General features: G+C 41.4%; 1 protein-coding gene across 1 annotated transcript; it reads left to right on the forward strand.

Moving 5' to 3' along the window:
* Positions 1 to 806: 806 nt before the first annotated feature.
* On the forward strand, positions 807 to 22,731 carry LOC106560737 (potassium/sodium hyperpolarization-activated cyclic nucleotide-gated channel 1-like). Its single transcript, XM_014123925.2, has 3 exons — positions 807 to 1,304; positions 20,869 to 21,292; positions 22,227 to 22,731. Exons 1-3 carry the CDS (start codon positions 940 to 942, stop codon positions 22,338 to 22,340), a joined length of 903 nt encoding a protein of 300 aa, XP_013979400.1. The 5' UTR covers positions 807 to 939; the 3' UTR covers positions 22,341 to 22,731.
* The last annotated feature ends 5,183 nt before the right edge of the window (positions 22,732 to 27,914 follow it).

Here is a 27,914-nt window from a genome sequence, read left to right on the forward strand (position 1 = left end):
CAAGGAGAGTGATGGAGTGCTGCATCAGATGACTTGGTCTCCACAATCACCTGACGTCAACCCAATTGAGAGGATTTGGGATGAGTTGGACCAAAGAGTGAAGGAAAAGCAGCCAACAAGTGCTCAGCATATGTGGGAACTCCTTCAAGAAGGTTGGAAAAGCATTCCAGCTGACCAACTCATGAGGCTTGTAGAGAAAATGCAAACGGTGGCTACATTGAAGAATCTCCAATATAAAATATATTTGTATTTGTTTAACACTTTTTTGGTTACTACATGATTCCATATGTGTTATTTAATTGTTTTGATGTCTTCACTATTATTCGACAATGTAGAACATAGTAAAAATAAAGAAAATCCCTTGAATGAGGTGTGTCCAAACTTTTGACTGGTACTGTATGTGTTCCAGAGTAGCGAGACCCATGTTAGCAACTGTAATTGAGTACTGGCAGTGTCTGCTGTGGCAGGTGGGAAGGTGCAAGTTACCTGAAAAATATCTAATCTCTCAATGTTCATCTCAAAGTGTACCAAATTTGTGCATTTAGCTGCTGAAATTCCTTCCGTAGGAAAACGCCCCCATGACCCCCCTACTGGCTTTGGGTTAAGCCCTGAATGTCTTCAAATCCTAGAAATGGCCCTGATCAGTCACATTATGGAAATGAAGTGGCCAAGTGCCCGTTAAACCACAGTGCTGCGCGAGCAAATGAAGAGTTGAACTTTAAATCGGTTCAGTCGGTAGATGGCGGTAACCCAGGAAACCTGATCTGTCAGGTTCAACAGAAGTCTGTCTCAGTTTGCATCATTCGCAAATGAAGAAGCGGAGCGGAGCAGAGCAGTTGAAGGACATCAAATGAAACACGGGAGCGTACAGCGAGTCCTTTTGAGTTTTGCGCGAAGCCTGTCTTCCGTGCCAGGAGACAGTACGTTTTATTGAAAATCATGGAAGAAAAATCTAATTCGTTCTCCAGCAACAAAGAAGTGGAAAAGGCAGATGGTAATAATGTATTTCAGAGGCAAGACTCGATACAGAAGAAGAATATGGGGAGCCAGAACATGAAAGCAGGGGACCACGCGAACTCTGTGGGCTTCAAGGGTGACCAGGAGGAAGCCTTGGTCGGGTTCGACGATGTAGACGGGTCCGGGAACCGACACGGCTTTATACAGAGGCAATTTGGAGCGATGATGCAGCCTGGCGTCAATAAGTTCTCCCTGCGAATGTTTGGCAGTCAGAAAGCCGTTGAGAAAGAGCAAGAAAGGGTCCAAACTGCGGGATACTGGATCATTCACCCCTATAGCGATTTTAGGTAAGGAGTGGAAAGTCACCTTCTCATTTATTTTTTTTACCATGCCGTCCATTCATCCACACAGCCAGGTCCACAAGACACCACATCACTATGTCATCAGTGCGCGTAGGTTACGCCTCGTCCAATGTGTTGGCTAATCTTGCTTCGTTCTTGAGTCAATTATATAGGCGTTGATTGTTTTACCTATCAAATTGTGATCGTATTCATATTTTCCATTGCGGCAATTGTCATTATTCTAATATGGAAGACAGAAATAGATGAGTCCATGATATGTCCTTGGAAAGAGGATGGTGAATGTCACGAGTTGAATACACAAATACACGAATTGTTTTCCACATAACAGTAGTTTTTATTTCTGCATATGCGGATCTATAATGAGCCATGAAAGTAAGGTGGGAACATCAGGATTGTAAACATAGCCCATCCTGCAATGATGAAACGACAACGAGGATCCGTCAGGATAAGTGAGGATGGCCTCTGGATGGAAAATAGATATATGCGGTAAATTCTAGCGAGAAACGACAACAGAGAATAGGGAGAGAGAATAGATAAATAATTAAACATTGGTCATCCGCATAAAATAAAAAGAGGTTACAAGGGAAGGGATGAATTCAAACACCAGGCATTTGAACAGTTAAAGCGATCCCGCCTGCAAAACCGTGAATAATGGACAGATATTTAAAATGCACAACGCTTTGGCGTGCCATACACAGCCATCAAACATAAATCCACGTTGAACTGCACAAGAAATAACGCGATGGAATATGTATATTTGTTTTTAGGGATATATTAACCTATTACAACGAGATTCCTCTTATGATAAACTTAATTGCTTGCTTTGTTTTAGGTAATTCAATTGGATAGAGTTTGAGATAAGTGGTTAATGGGCTTGTGTAGGCATTGCGCCATAAATATTTGTATTGCTGAAAGTGTCATCCTCACGCACAGTGTCTCTCTGATTTCTTTGACTGCATAGAAACGACCTAATATTGCGCATTGACAGAAATAACAGAATGAGACAGATTGAATGCTGCAAAGTATTATTTGGGTGACTGTCAGTCAGTGGAATGTTTGTTTGAGAGAATGAAATAATCCTCACATCTCCTGACAAATTAAAATGATACACAGTCGAAGTTATCTCGAACATAATCTCATCAAATGGAAGCATTCATAGCCTGCCTCATCTGTTCAGTAACACCCCTGCTTTGCATTGTGTGTTGTATAAACATTGCAGTGGCATGTGAATATGGATGAATCTACACTCTGTCTAGACTACACTTCCTAAGCATTTGTTTTTGTTCACCTTTATTTAACCAGGTAGGCCAGTTGAGAACACGTTCTCATTTACAACTGCGACCTGGCCAAGATAAAGCAAAGCAGTGCGACAAAAACGACAACAGAGTTATACTGTCAATAATACAAAATAAAATAAAAATAGAATAATCTATGTACAGTGTGTGCAAATGTAGAAGAGTAGAGAGGTAGGCAATAAATAGGCCTTAGAGACAAAAATAATTACAATTTAGCAAATTATAACTAGAGTGATAGATGTGCAAGTATAGATACTGGGGTGCAAGAGGGTAAGTAATAATATGGGTATGAGGTAGTCGGGTGTGCTATTTACAGATTGTCTGTGTACAGGTGCAGTGATCGGTAAACTGCTCAGACAGCTGATGCTTAAAGTTAGAGAGGGAGATATAAGACTCAAGCTTCAGAGATTTTTGCAGTTCGTTCCAGTCATTGGCAGCAGAGAACTGGAAGGAAAAGCAGCCAAAGGAAGTGTTGGCTTTGGGGATGACCGGTGCAATATACCTGCTGGAGCGCGTGCTACGGGTGGGCGTTGCTATGGTGACCAGTGAACTGAGATAAGGCGGGGCTTTACCTAGCAAAGACTTATAGATGACCTGGAGCCAGTGGGTTTGGCGACGAATATGTAGTGAGGGCCAGCCAATGAGAGCATACAGGTCGCAGTGGTGGGTAGTGTATGAGGCTTTGGTGACAAAACGGATGGCACTGTGATAGACTACATCCAGTTTGCTGAGTAGAGTGTTGGGGCTATTTTGTAAATGACATCGCCAATGTCAAGGATCGGTAGGATAGTCAGTTTTACGAGGTTAAGTTTGGTGGCATGAGTGAAGGAGGCTTTATTGCGAAATGGGAAGCCGATTCTAGATTTAATTTTGGATTGGAGATGCTTAATGTGAGTCTGGAAGGAGAGTTTACAGTCTAACCAGACACGTAGGTATTTGTAGTTGTCCACATATTCTAAGTCAGAACCGTCCAGAGTAAGGATACTAGTCGAGTGGGAGGGTGCGGGCAGCAATCGGTTGAAGAGCATGCACTTAGTTTTACTAGCATTTAAAATGCAGTTGGAGGTCACGGAAGGAGTGTTATATGGCGTTGAAGCTCGTTTGGAGGTTTGTTAGCACAGTGTCCAAAGAAGGGCCAGATGTATACAGAATGGTGTTGTCTGCGTAGAGGTGGATCAGAGAATCACAGAGAAAAGAGTCTGCCCGAGAATTGAACCCTGTGGCACCCACGTAGAGACTGCCAGAGGTCCGGACAACAGGCCCTCAGATTTGACACACTGAACTCTGTCTGAGAAGTAGTTGGTGAATCAAGCGAGGCAGTCATTTGAGAAGCCAAGGCTATTGACTCTGCCGATAAGACTACTGTGATTGACAGAGTCGAAAGCCTTGGCCAGGTCGATGAAGACGGCTGCACAGTACTGTATTTTATCGATGGCGGTTATGATATCGTTTAGGACCTTGAGCATGGCTGAGGTGCACCCATGACCAGCTCGGAAACCAGATTGCATAACGGAGAAGGTACGGGGGGGGGGGGGGTTCGAAATGGTTGGTGAACTGTTTATTAACTTGGCTTTCGAAGATTTTACAAAGGCAGGGCAGGATGTATATAGGTCTATAAGTTTGGGTCTAGAGTGTCTCTCCCTTTGAAGAGGTGGATGACCGCGGCAGCTTTCCAATCTTTGGGGATCTCAGATGATACGAAAGAGAGGTTGAATAGGCTAGTAATAGGTGTTGCAACAATTTCCGTGGATCATTTTAGAAAGAGTGGGTCCAGATTGTCTAGCCCAGCTGATTTGTAGGGATCCAGATTTTGCAGTTCTTTCAGAACATCAGCTGTCTGGATTTGGGTGAAGGAGAAGCGAGGGGGGGTTCTGCAGGGGTTACTGAGATGTTGGCCAGGGTAGGGGTAACCAGGTGGAAAGCATGCCCAGTCGTGGAAAAATGCTTATTGAAATTCTCAATTATCGTAGATTTATCGGTGGTGACAGTGTTTCCTATCCTCAGTGCAGTGGGCAGCTGGGAGGAGGTGCTCTATTCTCCATGGACTTTACAGTGTCTCAAAACGTTTTAGAATTAGTGATACAGGAAGCAAATTTCTGTTTGAAAAAGCTAGCCTTAGCTTTCTTAACTGACTGAGTATATTGGTTCCTGACTTCCCTGAAAAGTTGCATATCGCGGGGGCTATTCGATGCTAATACAGAATGCCACAGGATGTTTTTGTGCTGGTCAAGGGAAGTCAAGTCTGGGGTGAACCAAGAGCTATATCTGTTCTTAGTTCTACATTTTTTGAATGGAGCATGCTTATTTAAGATGGAGTGGAAAGCATTTTTGAAGAGAAACTAGGCATCCTCTACTGACGGGATGAGGTCAATATCCTTCCAGGATACCCGGGCCAGGTTGGTTAGAAAGGCCTGCTCACTGAAGTGTTTTAGGGAGCGTTTGACAGTGATGTTGGGTGGTCGTTTGACCGCGGACCCAGTACGCACTCAGGCAATGAGGCAGTGATCACTGAGATGCTGGTTGAAGACAGCAGAGGTGTTTTTAGAGGGCAGGTTGGTCAGGATGATATCTAAGAAGGTGCCCATGGTTACGGATTTAGGGTTGTACCTGGTAGGCTCCTTGATGATTTGTGTGAGATTGAGGGCATCTAGCTTAGATTGTAGGACGGCTGGGGTGTTAAGCATGTCCCAGTTTAGGTCACCTAATAGTATGACATCTATGTAAATACGGGACACACTCTTTTCACGCCACTTCAATACAGCGACCGGAAGTGACTTTCGTAATTTTGTCTCTCACTGTTCAAATAAACCTACCATTAAAATTATAGACTGATCATTTCTTTGTCAGTGGGCAAACATACAAAATCAGCAGGGGATCAAATACTTTTTTCCCTCACTGCATACACAAAAGGCATATCTGGACCAGTGTGGTGACATGCATGACTGCTTATTAATGACTATTACATAGACAACTAGATAACTGTCTCATCATTAGGATATTTTTAAATAATTTTAAAGATCCAGTCTGTAAATGTATAATTTAAAAAAAACTGTTAGAACTTATTAGTGGGGCTTGCAAAGCAAGAGCCCCTGCTTTAAAGTGAAACTGACAGTGTTTTAACTACTTTGCAGATATGAAACAAACAGACAGTCATAATATCAGTCAAACATATCAAATATCCAGTTTATGCTACAAAACCAGCTTTATAAGTGGTTTTACAAATAGGTTCTATTTGACTCAACATTGTTGGCAGAATAGATGGATGCAGTTCCATGCATGATTAATATAATTCACCAATGCATTTCTTGGTAGTCCAAAAAATATTGCTATCAGGTTGTAAATCACAGCTGCCTGGTACATTGTTTGCTGCCTCCATTCGGGATGCAATATTTTAACAAAAACTGACGATTGTAACTAAGGCTGGGAATGTCAATACAATCAAACTAGCAAGGGCACAAGTCAGTCATCATGTGGCTAATAAGCTAGTGTATCTCTACTGAACAAAAATATAAACGCAACAGGGAAAGTGTTGGTCCCCTGTTTCATGAGCTGAAAGAAAATATCCCAGAAATGTTCCATATGCACAAAAAGCTTATTATTAAATTCTGTGCACAAATTTGTTGACATCCCCGTTAGTGAGCATTTCTTGGCATGCTGACTGCAGGGATGTCCACCAGAGCTGTTGCCAGATAATTGAATGTTAATTTCTATACCATAAGCCACCTCCAACATTGTTTTAGAGAATTTGGTAGTGCGTCCAACCGGCCTCACAATCGCAGACCACGTGTAACCGCACCAGCCCAAGACCTCCACATCCGGCTTGGACGTACTGCTAAATTCTCTAAAACGACGTTGGAGGTGGCTTTATTGTTGTCTGAAATAAAGCCTTTTTGTGGGGAAAAACTCATTCTGATTGGCTGGGCCTGGCTACCCTTTGCCCTCCCAGGCCTACCTATGGCTGTGCCCTTGCCTAGTCATGTGAAATCCATAGATTAGGGCCTAATGAATTTATTTAAATTGACTGATTTCCTTATTTGAACTGTAACTCAGTACAATTTCAAATCTTTGAAATTGTTGCCTGTTGCGTTTATATTTTGTTCAGTATATTTATGTAGCAAGCTAAAAACACAGATCCTAATGTTAGCTAGCTAGCGAGCTGCTAGGAGGATGTCATGTCGTTTTTCGGTGGCTATACACAGCTAGAGATGCTGGTGTCATTTATTTAGCTAGGAAGAACTTGAACGGCTGTTATCCAGTCAGCATCTCTTGTGTTGGCAAATTCACTCTGGCTATCTACTCCGATTTTAGAGCACTCTTGTCTGAGTGAGTCAAATAACTGATACATTTAAGAACGCGCAACACTGGCTGAATATGACCGGTGTCAGTAAACGTAGGCAAAAAAAGTAATAGTCACAAACACTTTAGATAACATGTAAACAGCCTAGCTAACCAGCTCTGCTAGGGCAAGTAAAATGTTCAGAGTGAGGTGTCCTCTCATTTTTGTCTGGAAGTAGCTAGCTATCTTTAGCCAGTTAGCTTGGGTGCTTGGTTGCAGGCAAGCTGCAGAAGGACGAGTAGGTTGCAATACCCCGTCGTATATGAGTGTAATTTTGACGGCCAACTAGCTGAAAAAAGTTTCAGGGAGTTTATATAATTTTCATTCGTTAGATTTTAGCTCATCTTGCTCTGGCTAGCATTAGTTTTTGATCTTGTTGATGTGCATAACTGAGGGAGAGAGAGCCTACCGTTTCATGGTTGTTTGATCAATAGGACTGTAAACTTCCCAAATGTAAGAGGACTCCCATGGTATTGACAGATTTGCAGAAATCCATTTAGGTGTATTTTGTGGCTTTTGGCGAACACATTCAGATTATCTAAATTCACGCTGTTGCAACTGCCTGTAAAGATACAGTCCTGTTCAAAGTGAATGATGGCAGGCTTGTGTGGAAAATGGCTGGTTTGCATAAAGGTCTACTGTAGCTCTAGTTGGCTATGGTGCAACGGTCTGCGTAGACTTTGTTCCCGGACGAGACAAATCATTTTTTGAGTTTTTTTTCCTGCAGTGTCTATTAATTGTCCAAATGCTCGGCAGCTTTCCCACTCTATATTGCTACAGAATTTTCACAATTGCCTTAGTATACGTAAGAATTTATAAAAATGTGAAAATGACCATATCTAAGTGCTCGCTTGTCAATTTTTTATTTTTTAAGTGTCATGTTCTTCCTGGGGGTGTACATGAACAAATTTGAATAAGATTGCATGTTGCTGAAATGCTGTCAGTTCCACTTTAAATATTTGACATACTGGTCTTACACTGTTTAAGCTAGAAACGCTGTTCAAATGTTAAAATGTGCAGACTGGTCTGGATTAAGTTTCTTACATAGAAGTTTTTTTATATATTTTATACTTTTTTAAACTATTAAGCTTTTTGACCTTCTTTTTGTCCTCCATCCACTTTCATGGGATTGCTTCAGCATTCTAAATGTCCTATTGTTACTTTATCACTCCCAACATCAACATTATATTCTATTCACTGTAAACAATGTAACTTTGACACAAATCAGCTACTTTGACCATTTTCCCATCAACTTAGACAAAAACTTAGTGTATGAACTCTTCCTCTACTTCTTTGCTACTAAAAATATCTGAACCAAAATATCTTATAATGATCAAATGATGCAGGTCTTTTACTAACCGCATCAACACATTTTTTCCCAACCTTTTCCAAACAACTGAAAATTTGACAACTTTTGCAGCACTTTAGACAAAAACGTAGAGAGTATGACATCTTGGTCTACGTTTCTACTGTTCAAATCTGGAATCAGAAGATAATTATCTTCTTCCAATCAAAAGTTACAGCTGTTTGTTGGAGTTTAGAGTGATGAAAAGTAACTATATACATTTGCAAACTTTTGCATTAAATAACCCACCAACAGTAACTCTTGAACCGTTCAAGCTAGAGACACTTAACCAACTTTCTTTCACATGTTTCAGGCTATCCTATCCACTACCACAAACATACTTCTAATGAGCTGAAGCAAGTCACAAATGTTTTCTTCATGTATAATAACCATCTCATTTTATACCAATATTGTTTCCACCAAGATGATTGAATGGACACCTTGAATCCCTGTTTCAATTTCCACAAAGGGTCACCTCCCTCGTCACACGAAAGGGGTTCAGCAGTTCACTTTATGGCCTCGTTCATGATACCTTCCATTGGGCTCTACATCACAGAGAGTGATGTGTTATCTTGTCCCTGTGCCAATGTAAAGAGAGATTACAATTACCATGCTAGAGCAGAGCTGCATGGGCTTGTTGGCTCTTCCTTCTTGGTCCCATAGAATTGTATGGCTATTCTACACCAATGCTGTAGGCCTACTCTGTATTGCTGGATTCAATGCATAATAGTTCCGTATGGCTATTCTATACCGGGCTACACTGTTTAAAATAAGAGAGGTTTGTTGTTTTATAGCCTATATAATATTTTGGTTCTTTGGCCACATTCTAAGAACTGTTTATTTTGTTTATGTTACATCCAGGGCCATAAAATGATTTCCACAGCACAGACTTTTTCTGTATGGCTGTTCTTCACCTTCGCTGTACTCTGGCCTCAGTACATAACTCTAAGGCTATTGTACAACTGGCTTTGGTTCATGCTGCAGCGAGTGCTGCTGGTTTGGACATGCAAGGTGCTCTTGTTGTTTGGCTCAAATCCTCCTTTCTGTAAATGCTTCAACGTTTCAGGGACTTTGTCTTTGTTGACATTCAACTTCTCTGCTGTGTTCCCAGAATTACTGTACACTCTTAAAAAAAGGGTTCCAAAGGGTCCCCATAGGCTGTCCTATGGCTGTCCCCGTAGGAGAACCCTTTTTGGTTCCAGGTAGAACCCTTTTTGGTTCTAGGTACTCTTTTGGGTTCCATGTAAAACCCTCTGTGGAAAGGGTTTTAGATAGAAGCCAAAATGGTTCTACCTGGAACAGAATTTTTTATTTTTTTAATTTTTTTTATTTCACCTTTATTTAACCAGGTGAGCTAGTTGAGAACAAGTTCTCATTTACAACTGCGACATGGCCAAGATAAAGCAAAGCAGTGTGACACAAACAACAACACAGAGTTACACATGGAATAAACAAGCGTACAGTCAATAACACAATAGAAAAAAAAGAAAGTCTATATACAGTGTGTGCAAATGGCGTGAGGAGGTTTGGTAATAAATAGGGCATAGTAGCGAAGTAATTAAAATTTAGCAAATTAACACTGGAGTGATAAATGAGCAGATGATAATGTGCAAGTAGAAATACTGGTGTGCAAAAGAGCAGAAAAGTAAATAAAAACAATATGGGGATGAGGTAGGTAGATTGGGTGGGCTATTTACAGATGGGCTATGTACAGCTGCAGCGATGGGTTAGCTGTTCAGATAGCTGATGTTTAAAGTTAGTGAGGGAAATATAAGTCTCCAGCTTCAGCAATTTTTGCAATTCGTTCCAGTCATTGGCAGCAGAGAACTGAATATGTGGACAACTACAAATACCTAGGTGTCTGGCTAGACTGTGTGCTCTAAGGCCAGCCGACTAGAGCATACAGGTCACCGTGGTGGGTGGTACAAGGGGCTTTGGTGACAAAACGGATGGCACTGTGATTGACTGCATCCAGTTTGCTGGGTAGAGTATTTGAAGCTATTTTGTAAATGACATCGCCGAAGTCGAGGATCGGAAGGATAGTCAGTTTTACGAGGCTATGTTTGGCGGCATGAGTGAAGGAGGCTTTGTTGAGAAATAGGAAGCCCATTCTAGATTTCATTTTGGATTGGAGTTTTTTAATATGAGTCTGGAAGGAGAGTTTACAGTCTAGCCAGACATCTAGGTATTTGTAGTTGTCCACATATTGTCCACATATTGTCCACATATAGTTGTTCACATAAGTCAGAACCGTCCAGAGTAGTGATGCTAGTCAGGTGGGTGGGTGCGGGCAGCAAACGGTTGAAAAGCATGCATTTGGTTTTACTAGCGTTTAAGAGCAGTTGGAGGCCACAGAAGGATTGTTGTATGGCATTGAAGCTCATTTGGAGGTTAGTTAACACAGTGTCCAAAGAAGGGTCAGATGTATACAGAAAGGGTTCAACCTAGAACCACAAAGGGTTCTTCAAAGGGTTCTCCTATGGGGACAGCCGAATATCCCTTTTAGGTTGTAGCACCATGGCTGTTACATAATTTAGAAATTTCATCGGATGGACTTCCTAATACCACTGTAAATGGGTTTCCAAAGGTTTTTATTATTGAAAACAACTAATTGAATGTTGTATTTAGTTAATTTATAAAGCTTTGACAAATAGAAAATACAAAAATGAGCACCATGTGCTTAAAACATTGTTGTTGCAGTCATATTTGGTTGATGCTATCACCTTTCTGGCATTGAAATACAAAGGAGCAACTATGTGACTATATAACAACAGTTCATCCATGAATGACAGACCTCACCATTCATGGGTGCTTTGTATGGTTTCAAAAAGCTTCTGCAACTCAGTCTTCTAACATATTCTTATTACAGAGGCTGCTTAAAGTTTAATGGCTGGTTAGTAATATTAATTATTTATAGATTTCAGAAAGGGTTCGTGCTTGGCCTGGTTTAGCCTAGGCCTTTTGGAGAAGAAGCTTTTGTCTTCCATGAAACTCTTTATTTCTTGGGGCTCTTTTAGCATGACCATGATCAGATAGTATGACATTGCTGCATGGCCCTCTTGTAGTATCAGTTGATATTTACCAAAATATGAGGGACATTGAATGAAAGACAATATTACTTTGTTATAAGTTAAATCATCATTAATTGCATACTGTAAGTCTCAAAACAGCATTTACAGTGCTAGTTTAGTGCTTGTGTAACATCACTGCAGTACCTTTGTTGAAGACGCTTGAAATAGGTCATAATCACAATATTTGATCAAATTAAAATGTGAAATTCCAATATGATGAGCACAGCAGAATGTAATCAAACCCAAATGTCTTCAGATTCCAACAACAACACCAAAACAAACCTCTTTTTAGAGACTTGCGACTATGTTGTGCATTATTGATTTTGAAGTGGTTGTGTCTAGCTTCTCTTTTTTTCTCTTCAGATCAAAGAGGTGTTCTAACAGTTTAACGAAGGACATTGTGAAGAAAAGTATATTTTTTTCAAATCTATGGATCCATCAGAAATGGCACCTTAGCAATCAATATACAATATAGTGCACTACTTTTGATCATAGCCCTTATGGGTTCCCTCTTCAAAAGTAGTGCACTGTATAGTAAATAGGGTGCCATTTCAGACGCACCCAGTATCTCACTTTTTACCAAATCCATGCCCTCTGGTGCTCCCTAATTAGCAGTGCTGCTCTCTGCTCTGTTTTATACCTACATTTTCTACAGTACAATACAGAGCAATGCCCTCAATTCCACAGTCGCTGCACAGTCATTGGATTCAATGTAGAACAAAACACTAGATGTCTTCACGAGTCTAGTTGGACCCGATATACCCGAGATCCCAATCAGGCCCAATCGGCTGCAGGTCTGAAATTCAAACTTGTCCCTCGGGTCCGGTCTTGTTTGATTGTCAACGACAGTAACTACAGCTCAGAGTATGCGAATGGACCCGACCACGGCTTTGCGTAGTCTACAACAGTGGTTCCGAAACTTTTTATACTCCGTATCCCTTCAAACATTCAACCTCCAGCTCCGTACCCCCTCTAGCACCAGGGTCAGCGCACTCTCAAATGTTTTTTTTTTCCATAAATGTAAGCCTGCCACACACACACACTATACAATACATTTACTAAACATAAGAATGAATGTGAGTTTTTGTCACAACTCGGCTCGTGGAACTGACAAAGAGCTCTTATAGGACCAGGGCACAAATAATAATATAATAATCAATCATTTTGCTCTTTACTTAGCCATCTTACACATAAAGCCTTATTTGTTCATCAAAAATTTTGAATAACTCACCACAGGTTAATGAGAAGGGTGTGCTTGAAAGGATGCACATAACTCTGCAATGTTGGGTTGTATTGGAGAGTGTCAGTCTTAAATCATTTTCCACACACAGTCTGTGCCTGTATATAGTTTTCATGCTAGTGAGGCCCGAGAATTCACTCTCATATAGGTACTTGGTTGCAAAGAGCATCAGTGTCTTAACCATGCGATTTTCCAAGACAGGATACTCTGAGCGCAGCGCTATCCAGAAATCTGGCAGTGGCTTCTGATTAAATTAAATTTTCACAGAACAGCTCGTTGCAATTTCGATGAGGCTCTCTGGTTCAGATATCGGTAAGTGGACTGGAGGCAGGGCATAAAAGGGATAACGAATCCAGTTGTTTGTGTCGTCCATTTTGGGAAAGTACCTGCGTAATTGCGCAGCCAGCTCACTCAGGTGCTTCGCTATATCACATTTGACATTGTCCATAAGCTTGAGTTCATTTGCACACAAAAAAACATACAATGATGAAAGGACGTGTGTGTTGTTCTTGTTAATGCAGACAGAGAAGAGCTCCAACTTCTTAATCATAGCCTCAATGTTGTCCTGCACATTGAATATAGTTGCGGAGAGTCCCTGTAATCCTAGATTCAGATCATTCAGGTGAGAAAAAACATCACCCAGACAGGCCAGTCGTGTGAAAACTTTAAGCTCGGCTTTAAGCTTGTCTATCAATAAAAAAAATTGCGTCAATACTTTGCCCCTTGATAACCAGCACACTTCTGTATTTTGTAAAAGCGTTACATGGTCGCTGCCCATATCATTGCATAATGCAGAAAATACGCGAGAGTTCAGGGGCCTTGCTTTAACAAAGATAACCATTTTCACTGTAGTGTCCAAAACGTCTTTCAAGCTGTCAGGCATTCTCTTGGCAGCAAGAGTCTCTTGGTGGATGCTGCAGTGTACCCAAGTGGCGTCGGGAGAAACTGCTTGCATGTGCGTTAGCACTCCACTATCTCCTGCCATGTCACTGATGCGTCGTGAAACAGTGTTGTTTGATGAAGCCATTGGTTGGTATAGTTTTTGTTGGCCTTTTCCCGTAGCATTGTCCCAGACATTTCTGCGTCAGCAGGAAGAATGAAGTCCTCCACAATAGTATGGGGCTTGCCTGTCCTAGCCACTCGGTAGCTCACCATATAAGATGCTTCTAGCCCCTTCTTATTAATGGTATCTGTTGTCTTACTACTCAAAAGTCGTCTTAAATCTCACTCAAAAAACTCCTGTGGCTTATTTTTGAAATTGGCATGTTTCGTTTGTAAATATCTGCGCAAGAGTAAAGGTTTCACCCACGAGAGAGTAGCGGTTAATGTGATTGGATGTTAACTCATGCCATAAAGGCTCTGTCTAGGGATGATGTGTGGGTTTATGCATAAAGGCATATCATATTCACACACCCACGCCTGGGTCCTTTGGTGCAAACTGATGCAATCCTCTTTGTGTAAATAATACAGCCATATTATCCAGGGATTTTTTTGTGTCTCTGTGGCTCAGTTGATAAGAGCATTGAACATGGTGTTTGTAATGCCAAGGTTGTGTGTTGTATTCCTGCTGGGATCATATACAGTATACTAATAATATAAGTATTTACTGCACTGTAAGTCACTTTGGATAGAAGTGTCTGCTAAATGGAATGCATTAAGATGGCGCCGAAGAGGATGGCTGACGTTTTACATGCTCCTAACCAGCTCTGCAAATTTGTATGTTTTTATTTGCATTGTTTGTAGCTTATTTTTTTTACTTATTTTGTACATATTGTTGCTGCTACCGAAAATTACTTCTGGACATCAGAACAGCGATTACTCACCACGAACTGGATGCTTTTTCCTTTAACCTCTCTGGGCTAGGTGGGACGAATTCGTCCCACCTACGTAACAGCCAGTTGAATCCTGTGGCGCGATTTTCAAAACGTTTGAAATGCTATTACTTCAATTTCTCAAACATATGACTATTTTACAGCTATTTAAAGACAAGACTCTCGTTAATCTAACCACACTGTCCGATTTCAAAAAGGCTTTACAACGAAAGCAAAACATTAGATTATGTCAGCAGACTACCCAGCCAGAAATAATCAGACACCCATTTTTCAAGCTAGCATATAATGTCACAAAAACCCAGAAGACAGCTAAATGCAGCACTAACCTTTGATGATCTTCATCAAATGACAACCCTAGGACATTATGTTAAACAATACATGCATGTTTTGTTCAATCAAGTTCATATTTATATCAAAAACCAGCTTTTTACATTAGCATGTGACGTTCAGAACTAGCATACCCCCCGCAAACTTCCGGGGAATTCGCTAACAATTTACTAAATTACTCACGATTATAACGTTCACAAAAAGCATAACAATTATTTTAAGAATTATAGATACAGAACTCCTCTATGCACTCGATATGTCCGATTTTAAAATAGCTTTTCGGATGAAGCACATTTTGCAATATTCTAAGTACATAGCCCGGCATCACAGGGCTAGCTATTTAGACACCCAGCAAGTTTAGCATTCACCATAATCAGATTTACTATAAGAAAAATGGTCTTACCTTTCCTGTTCTTCGTCAGAATGCACTCCCAGGACTTCTACTTCAATACCAAATGTTGGTTTGGTCCCAAATAATCCATCGTTATATCCGAATAGCGTCGTTTTGTCCGTGCGTTCCAGAAACTATCCGAAATGGTAAATAACGGTCGTGCGCATGGCGCATTTCGTGACAAAAAATGTCTAAATATTCCTTTACCGTACTTCGAAGCATGTCAACCGCTGTTTAAAATCCATTTTTATGCCATTTTTCTCGTAGAAAAGCGATAATATTCCGACCGGGAATCTCCTTTTCGGCAAACAGAGGAAAAAATCCCAAAGGCGGGGGCGGTCGGGGTCACGAGCATAAGCCAATGTCCCTTGATCGGCCACTTGAGAAAGGCGATAATGTGTTTCAGCCTGGGGCTGGAATGACGACATTCTGTTTTTTCCCGGGCTCTGAGAGCCTATGGAAGACGTGGGAAGTGTCACGTTAGAGCAGAGATCCTTAGTAAATGATAGAGATGGAAAAGAAGTTCAAGAAATGGTCAGACAGGCCACTTCCTGTAAAGGAATCTCTCAGGTTTTGACCTGCCATTTGAGTTCTGTTATACTCACAGACACCATTCAAACAGTTTTAGAAACTTTAGGGTGTTTTCTATCCATATATAATAAGTATATGCATATTCTAGTTACTGGGTAGGATTAGTAACCAGATTAAATCGGGTACGTTTTTTATCCAGCCATGAAAATACTGCCCCCTAGCCCCAACAGGTTAACAATTCCGACGAGAAGGATATACTGCTTTCCCGGAAACAGGCCAAAATCCCCATAATTTGCGTGAAGAAAAGACAGAGGAAAAGAGGGCACAGATTGGGCTGCCTTCTGAGAATCCGTAGGGGAGAGAGTAAACTCCCACTGCCATCCGTTATACTTGCTAACATGCAATCATTGGAAAATAAAATTGATGACCTACGATTATCTTACCAACGGGACATTAAAATCTGTAGTATCTTCTGTTTCACCGATAATATAGAGCTGGCGGGATTTTCCACGGACCTGCAGAACAGAGGAGCTACGTCTGGTAAGACGAGGAGTGGGGGTTTGTGTCTTTTTGTCAATAACAGCTGGTGCGCAATGTCTAATATTAAAGAAGTATCTAGGTATAGCTCGCCTGAGGTAGAGTACCTTATGATAAGCTGTAGACCACACTATCTACCAAGAAGGTTCTCATATATATTATTTGTAGCGTCTATTTACCACCACAGACCGACGCTGGCACTAAGACCGCACTCAACCAACTCTATAAGGCCATAAGCAAACAAGAAAATGCTCATCCAGAATTGGCGCTACTAGTGGCCAGGGACTTTAATGCAGGCAAACTTAAATCAGTTTTAGCAAATTTTTACTAGAGTGTGCAACCAGTTGAAAAAAAACTCTAGACCACCTTTACTCCACACACAGAGATGCATACGAAGCTCTCCGCTGCCCTGCATTTGGTAAATCTGACCATAATTCTATCCTCCTGATTCCTGTGCAACCAGATGAAAAACAACTCTAGACCACCTTTACTCCACACACAGAGACGCATACAAAGCTCTCCGCTGCCCTGCATTTGGTAAATCTGACCATAATTCTATCCTCCTGATTCCTGCTTACAACATTTGACATCTACATTTTAGTAATTTAGGAGACACTCTTATCCAGAGCAACTTACAGTAGTGAATGCATACATTTCATGCATATTTTTTTATTTTGTTTGTACTGGACCCCCATGGGAATTGAACCCACAACCCTGGCGTTGCAAACACCATGCTCTACCAACTGAGCCACAGGGAAGGCCAACTGAGCCACAAGCAAAAACTAAAGCAGAAAGTAGCACTCATTACAGAAGTGGTCAGATGACTCGGATGCTACGCTACAAGACTGTTTCACTAGCACAGACTGGAATATGTTCCGGTATTCATCTAATGGCATTGAGAAGTATAACACCTCAGTCATCGGTTTCATCAATAAGTCCATCGACGACGTCGTCCCCACAGTGACCGTACGTACATATCCCAACCAGAAGCCATGGATTACAGGCAAATTCCACATCGAGCTAAAGGCTAGAGCTGCCGCTTCAAGGAGCGGAACTCTAATCCGGACGCTTATAAAAAATCCCGCTATGCCCTCAGACGAACCATCAAACAAGCAAAGCGTTAATACAGGATTAAGAATGAATCCTCCGACACTGGCTCTGATGCTCGTTGGATGTGGCAGGGCTTGAAAACTATTACAGACTACAATGGGAAACCCAGACGCAAGCTGACCAGTGACGCAAGCCTACCAGACGAGCAAAATGCCTTTTATGCTCGCTTCGAGGCAAGCAAAACTGAAGCGTGTACGAGAGCACCAGCTGTTCTGGATGACTGTGTGTTAATGCTCTCGGTAGCTGATGTGAGCAAGACCTTTTAAACAGGTCAACATTCACAAAGCCGCGGATCCAGACAGATTACCAGGACGTGTACTCAAAGCACGGACCAACTGGCAAGTGTCTTCACTGACATTTTCAACCTCTCCCTGACCGAGTCTGTAATACCTACATGTTTCAAGCAGACCACCATAGTCCTTGTGCCCAAGGAAGCGAAGGTAACCTGCCTAAATGATTTCCGCCCTAGAGCACTCATGTTGGTAGCCATGAAGTGCTTTGAAAGGCTGGTCATGGCTCACATCAACAGCATCCTACCGGATAGCCTAGACCCACTCCAATTCGCATACCATCCCAACAGATCCACAGATGACGCAATCTGAATCACACTCCACACTGCCCTTTCCCATCTGGACAAAAAGAACATCTACAGTTGAAGTCGGAAGTTTACATACACCTTAGACAAACACATTTAAACTCAGTTAATTCCTGACATTTAATCAGAGTAAAAATTCCCTGCATTAGGTCAGTTAGGATCAAAACTTTGTTTTAAGAATGTGAAATGTCAGAATAATAGCAGAGAGAGTGATTTATTTCAGCTTTTATTTCTTTCATCACATTCCCAGTGGGTCAGAAGTTTACATACACTCAATTAGTATTTGGTAGCATTGCCTTTAAATTGTTTAACTTGGGTTAAACGTTTCGGGTAGCCTTCCACAAGCTTTGTTGTCCTTAATAAGCCATTTTGCCACAACTTTGGAAGTGTGCTTGGGGTCAATGTCCATTTGGAAGACCCATTTGCGACCAAGATTTAACTTCCTGACTGATGTATTGAGAAGTTGCTTCAATATATCCACATAATTCTCCTTCCACGTGATGCCATCTATTTTGTGAAGTGCACCAGTCCCTCCTGCAGCAAAGCACCCCCACAACATGATGCTGCCACCCCCGTGCTTCACTGTTGGGATGGTGTTCTTCGGCTTGCAAGCATCCCCTGTCATGTCCTGACCATAGTAAGTTGTTATTTTCTATGGTAGAGTAGGTCAGGGCGTGACAGGGGGGGTGTTTGTCCGTTTTTGTATTTCTATGTTTAGTTTCTAGTTTTGTATTTCTAGGGTGGGTTTTGTTTGGCATGACCTCCAATTAGAGGCAGCCAGTTGTCTTTGTCTCTAATTGGAGGCCATATTTAAGTTGATGTTTGTCCCACTTGTGTTTTGTGGGTGATTATATTTTGTGAGTGTGTTTATTCCTGCTGCGTCACGGTTTGTTGTTTTGTTCCTCCAGTTTGTCTTGTATCGCATTAAGTTTCACTGTCCAATGAATATGTGGAACGAAACCGACGCTGCATTTTGGTCTGATCATTCTGACAGCCGTGACATCCCCCTTTTTCTTCCAAACATAACGATGGTCATTGTGGCCAAACAGTTCTATTTTTGTTTCATCAGACCAGAGGACATTTCTCCAAAAAGTCCGATCTTTGTCCCCATGTGCAGTTGCAAACCGTAGTCTGGCTTTTTTTATGGCGGTTTTGGAGCAGTGGCTTCTTCCTTGCTGTGCGGCCCTTCAGGTTATGTCGATATAGGACTCGTTTTACTGTGGATATAGATACTTTTTGATACTTTTGTACCTATTTCCTCCAGCATCTTCACAAGGTCCTTTGCTGTTGTTCTGGGTTTGATTTGCACTTTTCACCCCAAAGTATGTTCATCTTTAGGAGACAGAATGCATATCCTTCCTGAGTGGTATGACGGTCCCATGGTGTTTATACTTGCGTACTATTGTTTGTACAGATGAACGTGGTACCATCAGGCGTTTGGAAATTGCTCCCAAGGATGAACCAGACTTGTGGAGCTCTATAATTATTTTTCTGAGGTCAATGATTTCTTTTGATTTTCCCATTATGTCAAGCAAAGAGGCACTGAGTTTGAAGGTAGGCCTTGAAATACGTCCACAGGTACACCTCCAATTGTCTCAACTGATGTCAATTAGCCTATCAGAAACTTCTAAATCCATGAGATAATTTTCTGGAATTTTCCAAGCTGTTTAAAGGCACAGTCAACTGAGTGTATGTAAACTTCTGACCCACTGGAATTGTGATACAGTGAATTATAAGTGAAATAATCTGTCTGTAAACAACTGTTGGAAAAATTACTTGTGTCATGCACAAAATAGATGTCCGAACCGACTTGCCAAAAATACAGTTTGTTAACAAGAAAATTGTGGAGTGGTTGAAAAGTGAGTTTTAATGACTCCAACCTGAGTGTATATAAACTTCCGACTTCAACTGTATGTGAGAATGCTGTTCATTGACTACAGCTCAGCGTTCAACACCATAGTGCCCACGAATCTCATCACTAAGCTAAGGACACTGGGACTTAACACCTCCCTCTGCAACTGGATCCTGGACTTCCTGACGGGCCGCCCCCAGGTGGTAAGGGTAGGCAACAACACGTCTGCCACGCTGACCCTCAACACTGGGGCCCCACAGGGTGTTTAGTTAGTCCCCTCCTGTACTCCCTGTTCACCCACGATTGCATGGCCAAACACGACTCCAACACCATCATCTGACCATAAGGCGCTACAGAGGGTAGTACGATGGGCCAAGCTTCCTGCCATCCATTACCTATATAGTAGGCGGTGTCAAAGGAAATCCCATAAAATTGTCAGATACTTTAGTCACCCAAGTCATAGACTGTTTTTTTCTGCTACCACACGGCAAGCGGTACCGGAACGTCAAGTCTAGGACCAAAAGGCTCCTTAACAGCTTCTACCCCCAAGCCATAAGACTGCTGAACAATTAATTAAATGGCCACAGGACTATTTACATTGACCCCCCCCCCCCCCCCCATTTGTTTTGTACACTGCTGCTACTCGCTGTTTATTGTCTATGCATAGTCACTTCACCCTTACCTACATGTACAAATTACCTCAACTTACCTGTACCCCCGCACACAATTTTTTACTTTAGTTTATTTGGTAAATATTTTCTTAACTCTTCTTGAACTGCACTGTTGGTTAAGGGCTTGTAAGTAAACATTTCACGGTAAGGTCTACATGCATGGCGCATGTGACAAATAAAGATTTGATTTGATTAATGTTCTGCCATGCTGTCTGTTTGTTCTAGGTTTGATTCTTTGTATGTGTACCTTTCATATGTAAAGACATATTTTGCCATGTTATGTGTCTATTCTAGATACTGAAACCATAGTTTTTTTACACATTCTCTGTTTGTTGTAGGTTCTATTGGTACAATCCCCTCTATGTGTACTGTACTTAAAGCCATATTATTTGATCACCCATTTCTGTCTTTTCTAGGTTCTACTGGGACTTGGTAATGCTCGTCATGATGATGGGGAACCTGATCATCATTCCTGTAGGAATAACCTTCTTCTCAGAGCAGACCACCACCACCTGGCTAATATTCAACGTAGCATCAGACACCATCTTCCTCGTGGATCTGGTCATGAACTTTCGCACTGGAGTCGTCAACGAGGAGAGTTCCGAGATCATCCTGGACCCCAAGGTCATCAAGATGAACTACCTGAAGACCTGGTTTGTGGTCGACTTCCTCTCGTCCATACCAGTGGATTATATATTTCTAATAGTGGAAAAGGGGTTTGACTCAGAGGTGTACAAGACGGCGAGGGCGCTGAGGATCGTGAGGTTTACTAAGATTCTGTCTCTTCTGAGGCTGCTGAGACTTTCCCGACTCATCAGATACATACATCAGTGGGAAGAGGTAAGATATATGTGGTGATAGAGTGTGGTGTGTGTGTGTGTGTGTGTAAGAGGCTGAATGCCACAGCTCTGACTTCTGACATTTATGTGAATGTGAGGATGAATGCAAGTCATTCTTAGACATCGGAGTTTAGATATGGAGTAATGAAGTTTAAATATAGGGAGGTAAAGAGAGAGAAAGAGAAGAGAGATATAGGGGTACAGAGAGAGAGGGAGAGGGAAAAAAGAGAAGGAGAGAGAGGAGAAAGAGAGATTACCCTCCTATGGTGTCATTTCACTCCTCTGTGAGTCACTCATTCCATTTACCCAGCTGGCATTGCTCTCCCTTTCATACCTTTATTTCACTGATTGATCAATTGATCAACATGAATGTGCAAAATGTTAACTTGCCAGAAATCAGATCTGATTTGATGCTCCAATAGTGAAGTTTGAAAAAGCCAGAGATTCTATGGGAATAGGCTTTGTTATGCTTTATGTACAGACATTATTGCATTTCAAACATCTCTTGCACCATGGACAATTATCAATGATTCCTGTGTTTACTACAGAAATAGTCAAACTATTGTCATTACATTGGATAACAAATGTTGCCTAATGTTGCGTTTAATTACATTTGCCGTTGCATTGGATCCTAGATTTAATGTTGTATTAGATGGAGATAAGATTTAATCAGACTACTTGATTGAATATTTTGTCTGTCAAGACAAAGGCTGAGCTTGACAGAACAATCTAATATTACTTGATTCTGCATGCTGAATTGATGATTTCATTTATAGAATCTAATGCTCCTGTAGCTCCTGCTGCTCTGCATCTCCCTATGTGTCACTCAGTTTTCCTCTGCAGTCTACATTTGCATTTTGGTAAATTAGTAGATGCTCTTATCCAGAGCCACTTACAGAATTGAGTGCATACATTTTCATATTTTTTTCATACAGGTCCCCTGTGGGAAGCTATCCCACAACCCTGGTGTTGCAAGGGCCATGCTCTACCAACTGAGCCACACGGGACCCCTCTTCCTGTTTTCCTCGCAGCTGTTTACTCCACAATGACAGAACTATCCTTCCCTTCACAATGAAGAGTTGAATACTCATAACACGATCATTTTGTTACAGTAAGGTACAGCTGCTCTCATGCCCCCACTGTACAACTTTCCCCTATAACCAGAGTTCCCAGCATAATGCTGTAATTTTAAAGCACTATTTTCCTTACTGTAAAACATATTACAGCATCTCCACTGTAAATTTACAGGGATTATGTAATGTTTTACAGTAAGGAAAATAGTACTGTGAAATACACTATGTATAATCAAAGTTATGTGGACACCCCTTCAAATTAGTGGATTTGGCTATTTCAGCCCCACCCGTTGCTGACAGGTGTATAAAATCGAGCACACAGCCATGCAATCTCCATATGAAAACATTGGCAGTAGAATGGCCCGTACTTAAGAGCTCAGTGACTTTCAATATGGCACCGTCATAGGATGCCACCTTTCCATTAAGTCACTTTTCTGCCCTGCTAGAGCTTCCCCGGTCAACTGTAAGCGCTTTTATTGTGAAGTGGAAACGTCTAGGAGCAACAGCGGCTTAGCCGCGAAGTGGTAGGCCACACATGCACACAGAACGTGACCGTGTAGCGTGTAAAAATTGTCTGTCCTCGGTTGCAGCACTCACTCCGAGTTCCAAACTGCCTCTGGAAGCAACGTCAGCACAAGAACTGTTTGTCGGGTGCTTCATGAAATGGTTTTCCATGGCCAAGGTGCCACACTCAAGTCTAAGATCACCATGCACAATGCCAATCGTCGGCTGGAGTGGTGCAAAGCTCGCCGCCATTGGACTCTGGAGCAGTGGTAACACGTTCGTTCTCTGGAGTGATAAATTACGCTTCAGCATCTGAGTTAGGCAGATCCCAAGAAAACGCTACGTGCCCGAATGCACTGTGCCAACTGTAAAGTTTGGTGGAGAAGGAATAATGGTCTGGGGCTGTTTTTTATGGTTTGGGCTAGACCTATGTCATGACGTTGGCCTCTTTGAGTACAGGGAGGACAGTTGACCCCCTCCCCCCCTTTGCACCATCCCCCAACCTACCTTCCCCCACCCAGTCCCTGTGTGAAGGAGTGGTAAAATTCCAGGAGAGTCTCTGGCCACATGGCCCATAGAGAGACACAGGAAATTCTTCCAACTCACAGAATTGGGGAGCCAAGCGACATTTGTGTTCTGGAGAAGGTATGGAAGATTGGTGAAGAATCCAGCTACGAACTGGTCCGCTTGGTACAATTTTGTGATACTCAGAAGAGACAATATAGCCATATTACCATAAAACTGTTTATATAATAGCCTCAGCTTGAGACTTGCATCCACATGGTTGTATAAAATGTATTAATAAGGATAAAGCTATTTGTAATACATTGAGATGCTATGTACTGATGTTAATGTGATAGAATTGGATTTCTGTACCAAGCTTAACTCAGTCATCGGCACGCCCCCCAGGGACACAGACAGGACCAGGCGTCATTTGACAAGCCTGTTCTAGGGTCACCTATAAAACACACCCTGATTTACATTTCTTTAGACCAGGCCTCCACTCCATTGCGAGAAGGGGGCCAATAGGTTTGACCATCCAAGTACTCTACTGAAAGTGAACTATACCATGTGGTTAACTTTTAGACTATTGATACTGACAGAATAAGAACAAGTCTTTGATATTAATTATTAGTCTGCAGCTAAGTAAATTATATCATTGAACGCGAAGACCAACGAAGCATCGATTCTAGAAAGACATTAACCTGTTGGGTCTAGGGGGCAGCATTTGCACGTCTGGATAAAAAAAATGTACCCGATTTAATCTGGTTACTAATCCTACCCAGTAACTAGAATATGCATATACTTATTATATATGGATAGAAAACACTCTAAAGTTTCCAAAACTGTTTGAATGGTGTCTGTGAGTATAACAGAACTCATTTGGCAGGCAAAACCCTGAGACATTTTCTGACAGGAAGTGGATACCTGATGTGTTGTATTGACTTTAAACCTATCCCATTGAAAAACACAGGGGTTTAGGAATATTTTGGCACTTCCTATTGCTTCCACTAGATGTCACCAGCCTTTACAAAGTGTTTTGAGTCTTCTGGAGGGAGATCTGACCGAACAAGAGCCATGGAACGATGATGGCCCATTAGACACCTTGCGCGCGAGTTCATGTTGGGTACCCTCGTTCCAATACGTTATAAAAGAGTATGCATTCGTCCACCTTGAATATTATTCATGTTCTGGTTAAAAAAGGCCCTAATGATTTATGCTATACAACGTTTGACATGTTTGAACGAACGGAAATATATTTTTTCCCCTCGTTCATGACGAGAAGTCCGGCTGGCTTACATCATGTGCTAACGAGACGGAGATTTTTGGACATAAATGATGAGCTTTTTTGAACAAAACTACATTCGTTATGGACCTGTGATACCTGGAAGTGACATCTGATGAAGAGAATCAAAGGTAATGGATTATTTACATAGTATTTTCGATTTTAGATCTCCCCAACATGACGTCTAGTCTGTATCGCAACGCGTATTTTTCTGGGCGCAGTGCTCAGATTATTGCAAAGTGTGATTTCCCAGTAAGGTTATTTTTAAATCTGGCAAGTTGATTGCGTTCAAGAGATGTAAATCTATAATTCTTTAAATGACAATATAATATTTTACCAATGTTTTCTAATTTTAATTATTTAATTTGTTACGCTGACTTGACTGCCGGTTATTGGAGGGAAACGATTTCCTCAACATCAATGCCATAGTAAAACGCTGTTTTTGGATATAAATATGAACTTGATAGAACTAAAAATGCATGCATTGTCTAACATAATGTCCTAGGAGTGTCATCTGATGGAGATTGTAAAAGGTTAGTGCATCATTTTAGCTGGTTTTATGGTTTTGGTGACCCTGTCTTTGACTTGACAAAACATTACACACAACTCTTGTAAATGTACTGTCCTAACATACTCTAAATTTATGCTTTCGCCGTAAAACCTTTTTGAAATCGTAAAACGTGGTTAGATTAAGGAGATGTTTATCTTTCAAATGGTGTAACATAGTTGTATTTTTGAAAAATTTGAATTTTGACATTTATTTGGATTCAAATTTGCCGCTCTTGAAATGCACCTGCTGTTGATGGAGTGCACCACGGGTGGCACGCTAGCGTCTCACCTAGCCCCAAGAGGTTAATGAATGTCGCTTTGAAAGATCCATTCTAACCGAGAGAGAGAGAGAACTCTCCAACCGAACGACGCTCCAACAAAGATCCGACGACACACTGAGCGTAAATATATATTGATTGCAATTGTTCCCGAATGAGTGAGCGTTCAATTGTCAATTGTTAATATTAATGAACTCTGTGTACCTCCTCAGCTGAACCTTTATGACCCATTGTTCTACAAGACACCAGCCATGCCTGTTTTAGACCACTAGGGCACATTACTCTACCAATTCTTTGTGACGATAATTACTGTTTGTATACTTTCTGTGAATTAATTCGTTTAGTAAATAAATGATTTTAAGACAATTGATGTATGGATGATTTTAGTAAAGACTGGGTTCGTGCAGATACAACAATTTACGACGTTTGGAATGAAACTGAACGCGAGGTAAAATACACCATTTAAACCAGAAGATAATCGGCCTATACTATAATAGAATATAATATTATAATATAGGAAAGTTATATTAGGAAAATTATAACTTTGTAATCTGAATATTCTCCTTGGTGCCCTGATCTCCTAGTTAATTACAATTAAATGATTAATCAGTTTAATCGCGTGATAATAATTACAGGGAGTTAATTGATAAACATGTCTTCAGTTTAATGGTACCCCAAAGACACGACACATCTTAGTTCCAGTGAAGGGAAATTTTAACACTAAAGCATACAATGAAATTCTAGATGATTTTGTGCTTCCAACTTTGTGACAACAGTTTGGGGAAGGCCCTTTCCTGTTTCAACATGACAATGTCCCCATGCACAAGGCGAGGTCCATACAGAAATGGTTTGTTGAGATCGATGTGGAAGAACTTGACTGGCGTGTACAGAGCTCTGACCTCAACCCCATCAAACACCTTTGGGATGAATTGGAACACTGACTGCAAGCCATGCCTAATTGCCCAACATCAGTGCCCAACCTCACTAATGCTCTTGTGGATGATTGGAAGCAAGTCCCCACAGCAATGTTCCAACATCTAGTGGAAAGCCTTCCCAGAATAGTGGAGGCTGTTACAGCAGCAAAGGGGGGACCAACTCCATATTAATGCCCATGATTTTTGAATGAGATGTTCGACGAGTAGGTGTCCACATACTTTTTGTCATGTAGTGTATATTAAAGCATCTCTGTAATGCAGAATTATAGTATTATAGTATTAAGATGTTAACTCTGGTGCCAGGATAATGATGTATATGTACAGTAAAGTTCTCCCTGAAATCTAAATGTAATAAAAGCAATAGTTTTGTACATAAAATAAAAAATGCAAAGTTGGTAACAACACTAACAACAGAATTGACAATAGAAGTAACAACAGTTAACACACACTGTATGTAACCAAATAAGAGCATCATTACAACACTAACTGAAACCACAGCATTAGACCATGGCAAAGCGACTGGCAATAATGGCCGATAATAAACAGTGTAGTTATTTACTCCACAAGACAATAAAACAAGCTAAACATCAGTATAGAGATAAAGTGGTTTGCAGACGACACAACAGTAGTAGGCTTGATTACCAACGATAACGAGACAGCCTACAGGGAGGAGGTGAGGGCTCTGGGAGTGTGGTGCCTGGAAAACAACCTCTCACTCAACGTCAGCAAAACAAAGGAGATGATCGTGGACTTCAGGAAACAGCAGAGGGAGCACCCCCATATCCACATCAATGGGACCGAAGTGGAGAAGGTGGAAAGCTTCAAGTTCCTTGGTGTACACATCACTGACAAACTGAAATGGACCACCCACATAGACAGTGTTGTTAAGAAGGTGCAACAAAGCCTCTTCAACCTCAGGAGGCTAAAGAAATGTGGCTTGTCACCTAAAACACTCACACATTTTTACAGATGCACAATTGAAAGCATCCTGTCTGGCTGTATCACCACCTGGTACGGCAACTGCACCGGCCGCAACCGCAAGGCTCTCCAGAGGGTGGTGTGGTCTGCCCAACGCATTACCGGGGGCAAACTACCTGCCCTCCAGGACACCTACAGCACACAATGTCACAGGAAGGCCAAGAAGATCGTAAAGGACATCAACCACCTGAGCCACTGCCTGTTCACACCACTATCATCCAGAAGGCGAGGTCAGTACAGGTGCATCAAAGCTGGGACCGAGAGACTAAAAAACAGCTTCTGTCACAAGGCCATCAGACTGTTAAACACTGGCACATTAGAGGCTGCTGCCTATATACATAGACTAGGAATCACTGGCCACTAAGGAATGGAACACTAGTCACAAATAATGTTTACATATCTGGCATTACTCATCTCATATGTACTGTACAGTATATACTGTATTCTATACTATTCTAAGGTATCTTAGTCACTTAATGTTAATTAACATATCTGGCATTACTCATCTCATGTGTATATA

The sequence above is a fragment of the Salmo salar genome, chromosome ssa01 (assembly GCF_905237065.1).
Source record: "Salmo salar chromosome ssa01, Ssal_v3.1, whole genome shotgun sequence".
Lineage (NCBI taxonomy): Eukaryota > Metazoa > Chordata > Actinopteri > Salmoniformes > Salmonidae > Salmo > Salmo salar.

Coding starts and splice junctions, on each gene's coding strand:
- LOC106560737 (XM_014123925.2), top strand. CDS start 940: ATGGAAGAAAAATCTAATTCGTTCTCCAGCAACAAAGAAGTGGAAAAG. Junction 1,305..20,868: donor CACCCCTATAGCGATTTTAG/GTAAGGAGTGGA, acceptor TGTCTTTTCTAG/GTTCTACTGGGACTTGGTAA. Junction 21,293..22,226: donor ACATACATCAGTGGGAAGAG/GTAAGATATATG, acceptor TTTTTCATACAG/GTCCCCTGTGGGAAGCTATC.